This window comes from Clytia hemisphaerica, unplaced genomic scaffold (assembly GCF_902728285.1).
Source record: "Clytia hemisphaerica strain Z4C2 unplaced genomic scaffold, Clytia hemisphaerica genome assembly, whole genome shotgun sequence".
Lineage (NCBI taxonomy): Eukaryota > Metazoa > Cnidaria > Hydrozoa > Leptothecata > Clytiidae > Clytia > Clytia hemisphaerica.
This window is the reverse complement of record NW_027103418.1, coordinates 312,256-330,511: the sequence shown is the minus strand read 5'-3', so window position 1 is coordinate 330,511 and position 18,256 is coordinate 312,256. Positions and strand designations below refer to the sequence as shown.

General features: G+C 36.1%; 2 protein-coding genes across 2 annotated transcripts; one reads left to right on the top strand and one right to left on the bottom strand.

The window, feature by feature from the left end:
* Positions 1–665: 665 nt before the first annotated feature.
* LOC136797768 (tetraspanin-31-like) lies at positions 666–17,934 on the bottom strand. Its single transcript, XM_067054357.1, has 5 exons — positions 17,645–17,934; positions 10,875–11,042; positions 9,448–9,642; positions 9,025–9,114; positions 666–1,002 (listed from the first exon to the last, which is right to left on the bottom strand). Exons 1-5 carry the CDS (start codon positions 17,750–17,752, stop codon positions 928–930), a joined length of 636 nt encoding a protein of 211 aa, XP_066910458.1. The 5' UTR covers positions 17,753–17,934; the 3' UTR covers positions 666–927.
* LOC136797767 (uncharacterized) lies at positions 2,888–5,950 on the top strand. Its single transcript, XM_067054356.1, has 2 exons — positions 2,888–4,690; positions 5,012–5,950. Exons 1-2 carry the CDS (start codon positions 3,044–3,046, stop codon positions 5,711–5,713), a joined length of 2,349 nt encoding a protein of 782 aa, XP_066910457.1. The 5' UTR covers positions 2,888–3,043; the 3' UTR covers positions 5,714–5,950.
* Positions 17,935–18,256: the final 322 nt, after the last annotated feature.

The following is an 18,256-nucleotide window of genomic DNA, read 5'->3' as shown; positions in this document are numbered from 1 at the left end:
AATTGAATAAATATTTTTCTAAATTAGACAAAAATAGTCAAAGTATATGATGAAATGTACACACACAAAAATCGTTCCCAAAATACAAATGAATAGAAATCGATCAAAAATATATATGAAAATATATGAAAAAAAACAGAAAAAATTAAACCAAAAAAATAGAAATAAATCTTTAAAAAAACAAAAACATTTCTAACCAAACATTTCTTAAACCTTACAAACTAGCCTTCAGAGCGGCTGGCGACAACAAAAACCTGAGTGTCGTGGTATCCAAAATTATTAGCGTTTTTCAAAAGTTTAGCGGAAAGCGAAAAGGTTTTCTTAGTCAATTCACTTTATTGAGTACTCTCGGGTACCGAATAGCCGGGGGGGGGTTGGAATAAGCGGGGGGGGTTGGAAAAAATCTCAAAACTTAATAAGCGGGGGGGTTGGAATAAAAATGTCCTGGGTGGAAAATTTTTGAAAAGGAGGCTAATACAGCTGAATTAGGACAAAAAAGGGAACTTTCAAAATCATTTTCCCAAAAGTTAATAAGCGGGGGGGTTGGAATAAGAATGTCCTGGGTGGAAAATTTTCGAAAAATTAATTAGCGGGGGGGGGGACGGCTATTAAGTACCCGAGAGTAGTGACCATCATTATGATTTATTTTCTATGGAAGGCAATACATGTATTTTAATACGCATGTGTCTACCCCTATATCAGGCTAGCATTCTTTTGTTCTTAACCAAAGACTGATCCTGCATAGCTTATAAACTTTATGCCTATAGAAAAAACATGTATAGCGTGAATTATAAAACCCTCTTGTCGTAGTCTTAATAGAGCATCAGAAAATAATATAACTAAATGCTAAAATTGTGTCACTTTAATAAAAATACCAATACCTAAAAATTTATATCACAGAGTAAAGTGGAGAAAGGAGATCCATCATTACAGAAAAGCGTCAGCATTGCTTCGTGGATCTTTCTGATTTCGGAAACGAACCGTTAAGTAGACAGCTAATAACTAAAAGAGAAAGAGAAAAATTAAAATTGTGTGCTCTGTTCTGAAACTCCATTTTCTATAATGAGTGGTTAAGGAACTGTTTAATGTAGAGTAATTCATCCACAAAGGCGTAAAAGATCCACAAGCTTAGGCATCTACATTACCATTGTGTTTAGAAAATAGATTAATTTCATCTCAATGGAAAGCACGCCTAGCCAGTGGCGCGGTGGGATGACCAAGAAGAATATTGGGGTCCTTTTTATACCTAGATTTTTTGTTTTTGGCGCCCCCTTTACTTACGAATACAACTCAACCCTGCCAGTACGCCACTGCGCCTAGCAGCCCTTAGAATGCGAGGACGCTGGGCTAAAATTTACTCTTAGGTTCCAAATAAACGGGGGGGGGGGGGGTTCGAATAAACGGGGGGGGGGTTGGAAAATTTTCTAGATTTTAATAAACGTGGGGGACCTAATTGCCGGGGGGGGGGTTGGAAATTGTACTTCTGAAACCCAAAAATAAGTTAAAAATAGGCTAAAATCAGGCTACTTAGAGCAAAATAAGGGGCCTTCTCTTTGACAGCTGAAAATATTCTTAGAGATTAATAAACGGGGGGGTCCTAATAAGGTCCGGGGGGGTTGGAAAATTTACGAAAAATTAACAAGCGGGGGGGCCCGTTTATTTGGAACCTAAGAGTACCAGGAAAAATCGATGTCAAATATTTGAAGTCGTTTCGATGATTTTCTTACAGATACAGACGTCATTTCTTTCTGATAAACCCTCACCAAGCCTTTTCACGCTTTAAGTTCTGAGGGCCAATTGAAACAAATGTAATCAAAATGAAACATAAACAAATTGCAGTTCAATTGCTAAACTTTGTTTCAAGTGCCCGCCCACCTCAGAGAAATCTCAACACAACAATTTTTGTCACTGTCACGTAAGTACAAAAGTTTTCTGCAATCCTTTCTGTAAACTGTTAACGAATTTTTTGAATCATCTTTTGTTCAGATACCAATTTGTATATGTGTTTTCCGTCATTCGAGGTGGGGCCGCTAGCTCAGTTTTCAAATGTTATATCGGATGAAAAATGTTTTAAGTGGCTCAGACCTTTAAGTGTTGGTAAGTGTATTCATTCCGTATCATGAAAACTTGAAAAGTGCTGTGCAAAAAAAATTACGATTTCATGAGCATAAAGGCTTAGGAGTTTTTTCGTATTGGTGCAATGCAACATACTCCATACTCCATCCTCCCATCCTGAAACGCTTTCTCGTGTCTCCACCCCATTTTTCTTTCTACCAATAAAAGTGAAATCAGATTTTTGTCCCTGGGACTTGATTCGAATCAATTTGCTCCATTGTCCCAGGAACAAAATCAGCGTGTATTTTGAGTATTTCCCTCACTTTTTTGTCCCATGGAACAAAAAAAGTAACCATGGGACACATACTTTTTTCTTGTGTTGATGGGATAGAGCATGTTGCATTGCACCAACGCACCAACTTCTCGTGTCCCCAAGCCTTAAGAAGATAAGTTGGTAATTCGTGATATATTATAAAGATTAGAATGTGTGCGAAATAATAAATGAGGCAACGAGAAGAATGCACGCTACATCACTAACAAAGCTTAAATACTCTTTATACATATTTTTCATAAGCAACCGAGTTGACGAGGACACGAGTCTTAAAATGGCCCAAAGAAATAAGCAAGCTTAGCAATCTATACCTGAAGACAGGGAAAACAAACATGGAACTTAAAATGAAACTGTGTTAAAATCTAAAGCTTTGGAAGCTCCTTCAAAATCTGTAAGCGAACTTTAAGGCCGAAATTCAGATAATCCTTAGAAACCTTTGGCCTGAACTCAGATTGGAGTTGCTTACATAAAAATTAGATTCAATCTGTTGTCATGGTGATGTTGAAAAAGTGATTTCAAAGCTATTTTAAATTTTTTTAATTAGTCTATAGTTTATTAGTTTATCAAACTGTTTTACTTTTTTTTCTTTCAATGGATGTCACTACACTTGAGAAGGATATAATATATCAAGCAAATAGTTTTTAAACCAAAAACAAAATGGCGAACGCTTCTAGCCATCCAAATCCAAACATGGCACAGAAATTACTGTCATTGCAACCAAAGGCAATTGATCCTTTAAAATGTGATCAAAAGAAATCACTATATTGGCAGATCATCAAGAACAACCAAACCGCAACAAAACGTCAAGCCAAACAATTCAATTTGGGAAACACGCTCAAATTCAACGACCCAATCAAAGCTGCCATGTTTCTCCTTCAAAGAGAATACGGCGAGACATCGCTTTTCAAGAACGATACAAATGAAGCTGTTTTCATTCCTCCAACGTTCGTTTCAAACCAATACTCAAAGAAATCGTCGGTAGCGATTCTAGATTACGACGTCAAGAAAGATATCGAGCGACTCCTGGACAATTTGAAAGAACATTCATTAGGACACTGGCTGACTGTGGAATTGGATGCCTTCCTGCAAACACAATATAATACTGATCGTATTGATAAAAAGGCACTTGACAAATGGATTATGAACCTTAGAATCATGTATTTGGTCACTCAAGAACTAAAAATTGATCAAACCAACCTCCTGCCAACTACAACAGACTTGGGTATCTTTGTTCAGGGGTGTATCACAGAGCTTGTGCGAAGAAAGTCATTTGGATCAAAAGTACTGGCTTTTTTGAGGATCAGACCTAACATTTCACTGTTGGAATCCCTGCTTTGTGATTTCAATTTGAATAAAATCGTTAGAAAAAGTTTCAAACAAAAAGTTATATCAATGATTGAGAGAAACCCCTCCACTGATTCGAACCTCCTGTGGCTGTTCGGGTTGGAGCTTTCAGAGCTAGGAGAGAAGGTCGAGCACTGGTTCTACGATCAACTTTTACCGCTAAAAGATGACATCCTACAAAACACAGTTGTTCTTTCCTCCGTCAATTTTCTAACAAATGTTCGAAACAAGACACATAGAGAAGCAGACTTACTTATTATCTCCTGGCAAAGAAAACTCATTATTTCCATCGAAATGAAAGATGAACTAAAAAATGATCGAGTTTTCCAGCAATTGGATTCGAACCATCAATTATTCGAGGAGAGATTGGGAGACCAACTGGAGTCCGGGTGGATCTTCTACCCTGTTGTCTGTGTCGGGAACGAGTCTGTTTCGTTTAGTAGCCGACATTATATTACAATGGAAACCGACATTAAACCATGGCTGACGCGCGTACTCCATAATCACCCGATCGTCCAAATCTCTCAAAAACCGACTCCACTCGATCAAATTCAAAAACTATTGAAGATAATCGTATTTTCAATTCACATTTCCAAGAAGGACCTTGTCGCACCAATTACCAGTACAAACTGGGTTGATTACATCCAAAATGCCATCGCAAATGTTTCGACTAGTGACAACATTCTATTTTACTCCAATCAACAAATGGCAGTAATGAATAGCAACGATCCGCGCTACAACAAGTTGATCATTCGTGGACCGTTTGGAACAGGAAAAACAGTAATACTCCAGCAGAAAGCGATGCATTTGAACAAGAAACCTCAATATAAAGGAAAAGTCCTGTATTTGGTAGGAATGCAAAGGTCAGTGAAAAGTGAATTTCGCAGCATGCTTTACCATCGTATGAAACTTGATTTGGAGGAGAATTGTGGAATTGTTGTCATGGAGATAAACTACGTTGTAAGCATAACATTTTTACTCTAATTTAAACAAGAGGAATCTGAACTGAGTGATATCATTTCTTAAATCGATTTCGAAATTACTTTGCGGGTCAAAGAGAAGTTGACTGGTTCCCAATGACGATAAAAGGATGATACGGGTCCACCTCGTTTGAAATAGACCCTTCTCCCTACGAAGTAGAAATAGTCTTTCTTTTTCAAGTGGAATGCATGGAGCCATACCACTACGCCCTTGCCATTGAAAACCAGTAGAAATAAAAATCAACCTGTTCTCTGACAACTGAAAATGTTTCGATAAGTCATATGTTTTTTTTACCCTTAGGCTGGCGAAGAAGAGGAAGACATACAGCGTGATCAAATCCTTCAAAAGATTGCTCAACACGACATCAAAGCCGTCTTCTGTGACGAGATCGATATGTTTGACAGTGAATTATTCAAAAAAATGTTGAAGATTGTCCATTCCTTGTGGATCGTACCAATGACGGAAGGATTACATTTCGGTCATTTCGAAGAATGGGAAGACATTTTCACTTTTCTTGATCTCTCGCAAAACTTTCGTAATGCGCGAGAGATCGTGAAAACAACAAAATTCTACGCGGAAGAGAGACGATATGACTATAAAGAAGGTATCATTATGCCTCCTGCCAACTTCCCGACAGGCTGTACACCGATATTTGTGGATTCGTTTGAAAACGCGATGAAAGAAGCACGGCAACGAACCAAGGAAGGAATCTTAGTAATTCTTACTAAATCTGGCAAGGATGCTGGTAATCATTTAATCCAAATTAAAGAGAAATCGAAGATGTACCAAGACGGTCAGAATGATTTCAAAAAGGAAGAGAACCCATACAAGTTTCTTCAAGAAGGAAATGTTTTGGTGGTCAAAGCTTCAGATGTGAACGGTTTTGAATGGTCGACAGTTATTGTGATGGAACGAGAACAGATATATCAAGGAGCAAGTATCCATGAATGTAACTTAATGATGAGATGCACCACAAACCTCATCGTTATAAGAAAAACATAACATTTTTCAAAGACTTTGATTTAACCGTGAAACATTGGTATTGAAAAATACTTTTAGTACGATTCGGTGCAATTCAAGAACAAGTCCTTGTTAGACGTTATGTTTTTGGTCAAATTTTGTTTTGTAGTTTCAAAGTTTCATATAATTTTTATTAGTTGATAGCACTTTATAGTAATTTATAAGCAATTTCTTTCAGTGAGTTTTGAAAATGATAAACAATAATTGTATTTCAAAAAATGACCATTAAATGTTTATAGGTTTAAATGCTTATATTAGAGGCCCGGAATTCCCGAGTTATTTTTTCCGAGTTAAAAAAACCGAGTTAAAAAAACCCGAGTTATCCCGAGTTATGACGTCATTTTTGGAATTTAGTGACGTCATTTTTCATTTCATAACTCAGTTTATTTTGCTTCCTTTAACTTTCCGAGTTATTTTCCATTTTTAACTCGGGAATTTTTGCTTCCTTTAACTTTCCGAGTTATTTTCCATTTTTTAACTCGGGAATTTTTGCTTCCTTTAACTTTCCGAGTTATTTTTCATTTTTTAACTCGAGAATTTTTGCTTCCTTTAGCTTTCCGAGTTATTTTTGAATTTTTAACTCGGGAATTTTTGCTTCCTTTAGCTTTCCGAGTTATTTTTCTTCATAAAGAAAACACCAGTTTTAATCTATTGATCCCATACCAACCTAAATCAAAGACATAACCATCCATTACCAACTAGAAAAACCTTAACTTGCTTAATAAAATGAATAATCAGCAAACAAGTGAATAATTGAAAAGCAAGAACTGAAGTTAAAACCTGCTAGATAAACAAAGTGTAAGCCCTTCAAAAATATTACAGCATAAATAAAATCTAAAAAAATACAGCAGGTAAGTGATGAGATAAAGCTATTTCAAAATTCATATTTCCTCCCTATTTCATTAAAGAATACTGTAAGTGACATGACAAGATTCTCAGAAAAATTCACTAAATCACTGAGTCCTTCCCCCTTCGCTGTAAAAAATTTGAATGAATCACCAACGATTCTTGAATCAATCATTTCACAGACTATTCGTAGATTTTTATGAGAGATGTTAAAAAATAAATAAATAAAACTGTCCAGGGTGCACACACTCACCAAATCAACTTACAGAAAAACATTCGAAAGTTTCCCGCACGCATGTGACCTTTGCAAAACATTCGAATTATTAATCGAATCTTTTTGTGTCATAAGGCTCTAATTAGACTTGCGGGTAAAAAACATTCCGGGGGTCAAATACGCTACTTTTTCAAAGTGGAAAGTCTTTAAATGTTGACCTGAAGGTATATTGTTATTCGAATGTTTACCCCCGTCTTTTTATAAAAATAATTCGAACATCAAACCCCATTCTGCGCAATGTGAAGTGAAAGATACTGGAAAATTTTACTTAAGCAACGAGGAAACTGCTAGTCGAGTTTTTTGTCACTCGTTGTCACACGTACAAAGAATAAACGTAACGTAAGCGAATGAATGAACACTAAATTTTCGTGAGAAAATTTTTAGAAGCAGAAAAGTCGCCCTTGGCTTGGCACATCCCTGTGTTATTGAAAAACAATGGAGGGATCGTGTAAGACCCGTTCGGCTTTATAGAAGCCCCGGGGATACTAGGGTTGCGAGCTGACGGGTATGTGCCGCAAAAATTGAGGAAAAAACTGATTATTTCGGGATTTTGTGACCCTTATTGGAACTATTGGCTGTTTTTACAAGCCAAAAAAAATGGAAAATAACTCGGAAAGCTACAGGAAGCAAAAATTCCCGAGTTAAAAATTCAAAAATAACTCGGAAAGCTAAAGGAAGAAAAAATTCCCGAGTTAAAAAATGGAAAATAACTCGGAATGTTAGAGGAAGCAAAAATTCCCGAGTTAAAAAATGGAAAATAACTCGGAAAGTTAAAGGAAGCAAAAATTCCCGAGTTAAAAAATGGAAAATAACTCGGAAAGTTAAAGGAAGCAAAATAAACCGAGTTATGAAATGAAAAATGACGTCACTAAATTCCAAAAATGACGTCATAACTCGGGATAACTCGGGTTTTTTTTAACTCGGTTTTTTTAACTCGGAAAAAATAACTCGGGAATTCCGGGCCTCCTTATATTATAGGTGTAAATGTTTATAGGTTTAAATGTTTTGAAACCTTGGAAAAGAAAGAGAAAACTGAAGATGAAATGATGAAGACCTTTCCTTCTGTTTAAAAAATCATTTGACTTTTAAGAATATTTGAATCTCACTAATTTCAGAGGGGTCGGTACTAAATCCAAGAGCTCATTTTTATGGAAATTTCAAACTCATTTAGGCCAAAACCAATTTTAGAATCTGAAAGCTCTTGAAAAACTATGTAGAAGACTTTTAAGCGAGTAGGGCAGATTTCTGTACTGGACGGGAGTTATTTGATGAAGAAGTGGTGGTTTCCTCCTCATTTTGGTCATAAATCGCTTATAAAATGACACTTCTACATCAAATAACTCCCATTCAGTACAGAAATCAGCCATACTTGCTTAAAAGTCTTCTATATAGTTTTTCAATAGCTTTCAGATTCTATAATTGGTTTTGGCCTAAAATGAGTTTGAAATTTCCATAAAAATGAAGTTTAAAAAAAAAGGAAGTTTTTTAGACCATTTAAAGGAGGTGTACCAGAAAGTACCATTACTAAGAATTAAAGGGTGGTATACCTATTTTGAGGGGGAAAATCAACTTAGTACAGGGTACTTAACGGTGGTGTGTCATTTCTCAATGGTGATATCAAGATTGTACCGGGTACTAAGGGGTGGTATACCTATTTTAAGGGGTAAATTCAACTTACTACCAGGGTACTAAGTGGTGATGGTCTCAGATAAATTTCAAAAAACAAGAAGGTACAACTTTTTAGCACTGGTCCAGTACCACGACTTGGTACCCCCTGCTAATTTCAAATATGCGTTCATCTTTCTTAAATAAATAAGTTACAGCACTGTGGAGTAGGTCATTTTATGTTGTTTTTGGTTATTTTTTGCCGTATTAGACTTACTTTCAAGGGCTGTTACTTTTTATTACTTTTAGTATCATATCATATACATGCTGAGAAATTGTCAAACAAGTAAAACGTCCAAAAACGTCGAGACAGGCTTGCTTATATATAATACAGTGGAGTCTCTATAACTCGAACAAGTTCTGTGGTTCCTTCAGTTAACTATGTCTTTGCTTACAAATTTCCTTAACTCGAACAAATTTGTGCTCTCCATGCTTGTTCTAGTTATGGTGACTCCACTGCATTACGTAATGAAACTCAAGAATTACGTAATCTTAGTAATGAACTTACCAATGAGAAAGAGAAGAAAAGACCAACACCACCTGATACTGAGAGTGCGCGATCCAATGGTTCTTTGATCGATTCATAACAAGGTGTGTTCTGCAAAAAGAAAGATATTTTCTCAAATTTGAATTTGATATTGAACATCAATACTGAGGAGAAATTGGTGCATATGGAGATAATTTAACAATTTAAAACTCATTTGAATATAAATATTTATGAGAGCAATAGGCTAAAACTCGAAAAAGAAAAAAGGAATCTAACAATAATATACATATAGAACAATTTCATCTCAAGGTCACCTTGTAAACGGCATAAAAGACTGTTCTAGAAGAAGGTATAAAAAAATGAAGAGAAAAAAGGTTGGAAATCACCAAAAATAGAATGTCTGGGGATAAAGCATGAAAAAATCATGTGAAAGACGATACTTACCGATTTCATTTTGCAGGTATCCGAGACCTTAGTAAGTCCGCAGCAATTGTATGTCTTCTCGACTAATGCAGCCTCTACTGGTGCCTTTTTCCATGCTGTTTGGATCAGATCACGGCGCTGGTCTTCTGTGACAGCCAAAGCAGCTACAGAACAGGCCAATAACACAATGAAGAGTAAGCTCATTATGATCATATACTGTACAGTGTGAAAGCAATGAGATAGTTAAGGAAAAGTTCTCAAATATGTTACGAGATTGGACTTTCTTCAAACTGTAGTTATATATAAATTTTACCAATGCCATTACAATTAATATAGGGGAGTGCTAGACACTCCAAAAACCAGCAAAATTTTTTCGAGGAAATGTGTTTCGCGTGTATTAAATTTCGCGATTGCCAGTTTTTGGAAATTTTCGCCTGTATTAAATTTCGCGATTCACTAAAGTGGACATTTTCAAAAGGTGGGAATAAAGCAAGAAAATGACTGATTTCGCTTAAAACACAACGTATTGGGTGTAAACATACTAAAAATAATAACAAACTAGTGACAAAAATAGAAACTAAGTGTAACAAATAAGTATTTTCAATTTTCGTAATTTTCGGCCTATTTTGAACATTTTTTGCATGTATTTAATTTTGCGATTTTGTATTTTTGAAAAATTTAAACGGTATAAATTTCGCGAAATTTGACCAAAAAAATCGTGACATAGCGTCAGCCTGGGTTTAGGTACCAGGCAAAAATTAGGTCCCCCTGAGTTTTAAGTCCCCCCAAAGATTTATGAATTTTTTGTTAGCCCCCAGGACTTTTAACCCTAGACACTTTCAAAAAATTGATCCAGTGAAAAAGGGTTTTCCAATGTGAATTGCGTTCAGTTCTAAGTTTCAGATAAAATATTTTCCACACTTTCTATAAAAATGTTGCGCCGCAGCCGAAAACTTTTTAGATTTCTGAGCTTCAATTTTTTTAGCCCCAACGTTTTAAGTGATGAGATTTTAGCTCCCCCGAAGTACATAGGTCCCCCCAAAACAGTGGTGTACTTCCAGCCCCCTCTTTTTTTTGGGAAACATTTAGGGTGTAACCCCCCCCCCCAACCAGGAGGAAGGGGCTGACGCTATGCGTGAAATTAAGTACCCGCAAAATTTTGTAAGCTGCAAAATTTAATACGGTATCTTAACTTTTTAACAAGCTTTTAGAAAAAGTAAAATAATAAAAAGTAAATGTGATGGATTTCAAATTTCTTATGATAATAATGAGGCAAAGCAAAAGTTTTTTCCAGAATAATAGCGAGGTATTCTGAAACATCATAGTGTGTTGTACTATCCTTGTTATGTCAAACAAATAGTTACTCAAATCAGAAAAAAGGTTGAAGCTTTAATTTGTCTAAAACTACAATGATGTTCATTTGGGAATTCCAATGATGAAAAGGATACAAAGAATAAGATGATTTGGTTATGTCTGATGGCACCAATCAATCCAACAATAGCAATCAGTAGAAGGAAGACACCACAAGCAATGACACCTCCAAGAGCTGGTAGAGACACCAGCATGTTTTGTTTCTTGCCATATGCTGCAACACCAATCAATATCAAACCAATAAACTAAAAAAAGTAAAAATCTTTGCATATTAAAAGGTGACTATTATGAAATGATGAAATCCTGCAGTAAATTTATTTTGTAATGAATTTGATAGGAACACCCCCTTCTCACAGACCCACTGGGACCCCTGGAGAATTTGGCCAAAATATCGTTTCGACTGGAAAAATATACTCCAATTTTTTCCCATTGAAAATAATCAAATAAACAAATCCTCACTGCAAAATATCATGCTATTTTTCCCATCCCCACTGAATTTTCTGACTTGAAACAATGGAATTCCAATACCCAGCCATAAAAAACAGAGTTCCTGTTTTTTATCCCCACTGCCTGGAAGAATCCTACCGGGTCTGTGAAAAGGGGGTGTATAGGATGATATTTATGTTTCATAATGGGAAGTTCTGGGTTTTCAATAAGACTAAAATTTTGTTGGCATTTTTAAAGACAGGGGTCTATATTTTCTTTTGTACTAGAAAGCTGAAAAGATTCTCTTTAATCTGGAAGAATGAGTGTTGTCATTATTAATAACAATTAAATTAAACATACTTTCCACCCCACCCTGGTGGGGTAAACGATTTTCCAAAAAAGTCGAAAAGGGTGGGTTTACAGGGATTTCTTGACTTATGGCGGAGTTTTTTAATCATCATTAAATCATCTTTTCAAACTTCTTTTTCACCGCGCGTGGCGGGGGCACCCACAAATAAAAATATTCTTCTCAAAAAGAGGTGTTATATCTCCTGAAATAATTCTGCGAGAAAATGAAAAATTCAAACATTTTTGTTATTTTTAGTATAAATATAAAAACTTGACTTACTCTGGCCTATCTGAGAACAAGTTCTAAGAGTCTGGAAACACGTGGAATTTTTTTAGTTTTTTTGAAGGGTGGGGCATGGATATTTTGGATTTTGGTGGTCAAGGGCGGGGTTGCTCTGAAAGGGCAGGGTTCAGAGAGTTTCTACATTTAGGGCGGGGTTGGTGGCAAAGGGTGGGGGGAGGCTGTTTTCGAGGGTGGGGTATCAACCCCGTAGAAAAGTATGTAAAGCTGCATGCACTTCAGCCTCCATAATAAAATAGTAACATCTACGTTATTCCCAAGAACATTTAAAAATGACAAACTTTATAAGAAATATGTTTTGCTACTTTGGCCCAAACATGACTGGAAAATGTTTGGATATGTTTCGGCCGTACAGTTGGTTGTAAATGAAGGATGTCATCATTAGACCAACTTAAGGAATGTACTACAGCTACCAAATTTTCCTAACATCCTGAAAGTTTTTAACACCAACACTGACTGACCAGCCCACTTATCTACTCTAAAAATAATGCAAAATTATAATCCAGTATTGGCTGCCTGAGAGCATGTAATGTATGCTGTAGTAATTTGTTATTCAATACTCAAATATTGTCAACAATCAACAATCCTTTTTTAAGGGGGTAGGGTTATACATCACACTCCCAATCATGAGACCCTCCTCACTATGCAAAAATTTGAGGGCCAATCTCCAAATTTTTAAGGCTGACTTTAATGGGATAAACTGCTTTCGCGGGGATTTAAATTTCACGGTTGTTGGCCTATCCGCAAATATTCAAAAATTTTTGCGGGGACTTTTAATTTCGCGGGTGGCCATTATTAAATCGCAATATTTTCACACGATTTTTGTCACTTTTACTGGCCGAAAATCATGCATGTTTTGGTTGTTGAATTACACTTTATCAGCGCTTCTTAGATTACAAGCTAACCACTTCAAATAGAAATATTTATTTGAGACGTTTATTCCCCGACAAACTGCGACAAATGGTACTTTCCATATTTCTTTTCCTCCTTTTGTATACCTAAGTATTCGTTTGCTTTTGCTATCTTATAGAACAATTTTTACCAAAACAAACTTCAGAAGTGATAGTGCGATAAACAAAGATTATTAAACTTTGACGTTAAAAGAGGTGGGGGTGGGGTTTTTTTCAAATTAACGTCAATACACCTCATCGGAAATTCCACAAAAACAATCGCGCTAAAATGGATCCGTTGAAATTGGGAGATAAACATAAATGGTAGCCACGCGTGTCTAATTTGGAAATGCATGTGTCAATGTTTGATCGGAGAAATAAGTTTTACCAATGTCTAAACTTTTGACTATATCTAAAGAATTAGTAAACCTTTTTAAGATCTGTAAACAGCTCTCTACTCCCAAATAGTTCTAGAATAAACCCTGAAAATCCCAAGGTAATTGATAAAATATTAAATCTTTAAAGAAAGATTGAAAATGAAAATTCACGAAGAAAAAACAAACCTTAAGCAAAGAAATTGCCTTTATAGCTCATTTTTCCATGAAAAATAGAAAAACTTTTGGATATTTGAGTTCCCCAAACATTGTAGAATATTTTAGTATACATGGCAAAAGAAAAAGAAATAATTAAAACCTTAAAATCAACTGAATTCTTTTAATAATCATAAACATAAAAAAACGTCCTTTTGCCATTTTGTTTTTTAAAAATGTGAAGTCGGAACTTCTTGTGACGTAACAAATAAATTTTCAACATTCCATGAAAATGCGCGATTTGTATCACGCGGTAGAAAAAAGTCACATGACAGCAATTTCCGTAGTATGGCCGTTCCATTATATTTATAGGATAAGAATACAAAGATATAACCAGGGGTTTATATTATTAGCTGGGGCTTTGTGAGGCTAAGCTTTTAGGGCAATGTTTTTGTTTTTTCTGAAGCATATAAGAGAGAGGAAGCATGGTTTCTGCCTACTTTTTGTTCAGTCCCCCCTTAAAATGCAATTTTGCCCTTAAAGAAAACTCCCTCCTTAAATCGCACTAAAATTACCGGTACCCCTTTTTAGAATGTCCCCCCTTAAAATGAAAAAAAAGGAGGAATCTCCCCTCAGATTTTTATTTTTAGACAATAACAAAGTACAACGATTGGTTTGATATCAATGCCATCAACATTATATTAGGTACATAATGATATCCAACTAAATAAAATTCAATAAAAAGAAATCATTGAAAATAAACTGGATCCTATAATCAAATGATACAAATAAAACTTTTTATGAATAAAAGCAAACAAAAGATGCAGTATCTGGTACAACAGTTGTGTTTTGTTCATATCTTAGGCCTTGTAAATTATCTTTATCATTAGATTTGAACTGGGAATGTTTTCTGATTGTAGTCCTAGTTTAAGTTAGGTCTAAGTGGTCTTCCCAAGTAGAGAATTTAGGCAATAAAACACAAGTAAGATTTTATGCTTATGACATTGATTTTGGATGTGACAGAGCTGAAAATGTCAAAGATCATTAATTTCAAAGATCATTGATGTCGACCAACTATTTTAAGAAAATCTTTGTACCCTTCAGCAAACAATTTTTACAATAGAGAGAAGAGAGTATGCAGATTCATGGGCCCCGGCGAGCCATTTGAGTGGGGGGGGGGTAAGATTTAGGAAAAAATGTCGGCCACCATGGTTGGGCGACGAAGAAATTTTTTTCACTTTTTACACCCTCAAAACAGCTTAAAACGTTATCTAATTGGGGAGAATAATAGCTTTTATGGTTTGATTTGGTCTGTTAAAGGTCATTCTAATGTAACATAACTTTCAATATAGCATGGTCTGCAAAATAGTGGGCATGAGATTGTGAGCACAAAAATGGGAAAGAAGATATTATTACACAAAGAAAATTATTATCAATAAAACCAAATATTTTAGTCCCCCCCTTTTTTCTTATTTTGATAGATTCTTGCAGCCCTTGATAAAAAAATCCCCCCTTATTTAAAAAAAAAATGACAAAAATCCCCCTTTTTTAAAAGGCAATTTTTTTGACGAAGGGGGGGGGGCAGAAACCATGGGAAGACCTACTGAAAAGGGGAAATTAGGGAAACAATTTTATCAAAAGTTATTGGCAAAGAAAGTCACCTTTTGAGGTCGAAATTATATTTTTAGTTTTTCTTGCATAACTTTTTATTGCAATGCCCCCGTCTTATCCTGGTTTGACAACGGGTAGTCAAGTACATAACAAACATACTGGAATGTTTACACATGGACAGGATAAGTTTCCACGAAGCCCCAGCAAGAACGAAAGTTGGATTTGGCTGAAAATGGCTGAAATTGAATCTTTGATATATATTTTTTTGGTAAAAGCTTTGGTAATTCTGTTTGGCTATATGAAAAGCTTATTTATTCCTTGTCAAGATTATTTGAAATTGGTTGCTTTACCAAACAAAAAGATATTAAAATGTCTTGACAGGTCATTTTGTCATTTTTGTGCCATTTTGGTCAGCTGAACGAGGCGGTATATTCCCGCGTAAAGCAAGAACTCATTTGCTTATATCTAAAAATACACCTCATTTCAGTGAATTTGAAAAAAACAAACAAAACAAAGCTTTCAAGATGCTAAGCAGAAGCTATAAGAAAGAGAAAAACAACAACTTCGGTGGTTCTTCAGTTGATTTGGAGGCTCTTTTGGCATCAATATCGCTCTTTGTTTACCTCCCAAAAAGTGTCGCGGAGCAACAACACGAGGAGGTGGAATTTCCGATGAGGTGTATTGGATGTCAGACGTAGGAAGAATTGATATGTGAGTGACCCCTTAAAATATAGATGGCAGGTGAAGCGAAGGAGGGGATGGATGAAATCAGATAAAATTCTGACTATTTTACCACTTTCAGACTCTTAAAAAAGATTTGGAAAAGTAAGAAAACCTAACAGTCGGTCAGACGGCAGCGCAAACAAGTTATTTGTGATCCCACCAGCCTAGCATATAATTTACAGACCGTAATTGAAAAAGCTCCCAACCCTACCAGTACCCCTGACAGGGTATCCCTAGCTATACCAGGGGATGTCAATCGAACACAATCGAATTTGATTGTCAATCGAATCAATCAAACTCAAGCGAACTCAATCGAAATGATTGATCGAATCGATCGAACCCAATCGAAGTGATCGTTCGGACAATCGAAATCAATCCAAGTCGGAAAAAATGTAAAATTTCAATTGGGTTCGATTGTCCGATGGATTACTTCAATTGAGTTTGATCGGGTTCAATTGATTCGATCAATCGTTTCCGATTGGCTTAGACTTACATCTAGGCTTTCATTGTCGTAGCGTAAAAGGAATAGAAGACTATTTACCTCGTCGGCCCTTTTTACGCCGGCCCCTTTATTGCTGGCCCTTATTACGTCAGCGACGATAAAAATAACGCCAATAAGAGCTGACGTAAAGGGAGCCGATAAGGGTAGAAAGGAGACGATCACAGCGTTACCGTAGGATCGTCTAATCTCGACATACGTCTTGCAATCTCGACACCGGATCTGTAAAATAATCAAAACAAACCTTGAATGAAATTCTTGGTATCATTCTTATCGAACAAGTTCATCCATCAAACTAGAAGTTCAGTAAACATTGCAATCCTTTCAATTAAAAAAACAGCCAAATTATAAGCAGTTTTACACAACGCACGAACGCATGCAAACTTCCTCGTAACTTTCTTGTGTCCATCATTAAAATTTTACAACTTTATTACGCTTCAAGTCACGTGATAAAAATAATTTGCGCGCTTAGTCGACCTGGTTTCCATTTCCTTATTATTTATTGCAAGCACACGCTCTAGGCGCTAGGAGGCCGTGCTAAACTTCTAGGCGCCGCATCTAGCACACCCAGTCCCTTTTCAAATTCATAAGGAAACCGGGTTCTTTTAATTATTTTCGGTTCACGGTAAAAAGGTCTACTAAAAAATTCCTCGCGTGCAAAATGTTGTTGTGATTTGGGCATCTTCGTTGAAAGCATGCTAATTAGTTTTTTAGTGATTACTACATCGTTAAAGTGTTCTTTTCAAATATAAGTAATAACAGTTCACATTTCTCATATTATATTAACAATCTGTGACGTGGATAGAGAGAGAGAACAATTTAGTGATTGATTGATAACTTTGGTATGTATTTGTTTATGTTTGATTTTTTATTTCGAAGACCAGCCTACAGCTATGTCGAGATTGCAAGATGTATGTCGATATTAAACAACTCTATGGTATTGTTCGGACTTTTTAATCCTCAAGCACAAAAAGGAAACTTAATCGAAGGCAATCTGATTCAATCAAAACCAATCGGACTCAATCGAAACCAATCGAACTCAATTGAATTGATCGATCGAATCAATCGAACTCGATCGGAGTGAATCGAAACCAATCAACCGAGAAAAAAATGTAAATATTCGATTGGGTTCGATTGTCCGATCAATCACTTTGATTGAGTTCGATTGATTCAACCAATCAGTTCGATTGGTTTCGATTGAGTTCGATTGGTTCGATAATCGAAATTTTTGATTGACATCCCCTGGGCTATAGGATCCTAAGTTAAGTCACAGGGTATATACAATGAGTGCCCCATAGCCTATATATAAGAAGAAGGCCTTTGGCCTTGTATTTGGACTCTCGAGCTCCAACCCTCACCCGAACTGATAATAACCGAAACCCCATCTAGGTCTACAGATTGAAAAATTTCACTTGCATCCTGGTCGATGATATCGTTTGCCAAGCAGGGGTTATTAAGTCTAGACTGATTGGTGGTTCTCAAAAAGATTGATAAAAAATATGTCTGTATGTATACTCACAATGAAAATTGTATTGATAGCAGCTAAAGTATTTCGAGAGCAAGTGTAGGCAAAAGACTTCACTTTTCTTTTGCCTCCAGCAAGTCTAGAAGCATCAATTCTTGGCATTCTTGATTTATTTTTCGTCAGTAGAATTAAAGACTTCCTGATCTGACTGCAACTTTTTTCTTTTGATCTGTTGGTGTTCAGTCGGACTTGTTAGGAACTCATATTCTGTGATCCTTCATACCAGCACGGAGAGTAACGTGGTAGCTTAAAGTTTCTCGAGTTTCACATTATGGCGACAATATGAAACATTGCTCAAATTTCATATTAAATTCTGAGTGAACCCGACTATATTCACTTTATAACCTTGGTCTTTTGAAATTTTTTGCTGACATCAACACTCAACACGTGATATAATTTTTCAGGGGGGGGGGGGGTACGGGGGGGGGTTTAGGACTTTAGCCCGGGGGGGGGGGGTACTTAGGCAAATGGCGGGTACGGTATGTGCCGCCCTTAAGGGTACCTTTTTTGGATTTCCAAAGTCCTGCTAAGGGTCGGAAAAATTAGAAAATCAAATTTCAGTCCCACTAAGGGTAGGAGAAATAGGAAAATTTCAACTTTTTACCC

Bases quoted from the DNA above. Each gene is read 5' to 3' on its own strand.
- LOC136797767 (XM_067054356.1), top strand. From the start codon at position 3,044: ATGGCGAACGCTTCTAGCCATCCAAATCCAAACATGGCACAGAAATTA. The intron at 4,691-5,011 runs GTAAGCATAACA...TTTTACCCTTAG, and splicing joins TCATGGAGATAAACTACGTT to GCTGGCGAAGAAGAGGAAGA.
- LOC136797768 (XM_067054357.1), bottom strand. From the start codon at position 17,752: ATGCCAAGAATTGATGCTTCTAGACTTGCTGGAGGCAAAAGAAAAGTG. The intron at 9,643-10,874 runs GTATCCTTTTCA...CACACTGTACAG, and splicing joins ACCAAATCATCTTATTCTTT to TATATGATCATAATGAGCTT. The intron at 9,115-9,447 runs GTAAGTATCGTC...TTCTTTTTGCAG, and splicing joins ATACCTGCAAAATGAAATCG to AACACACCTTGTTATGAATC.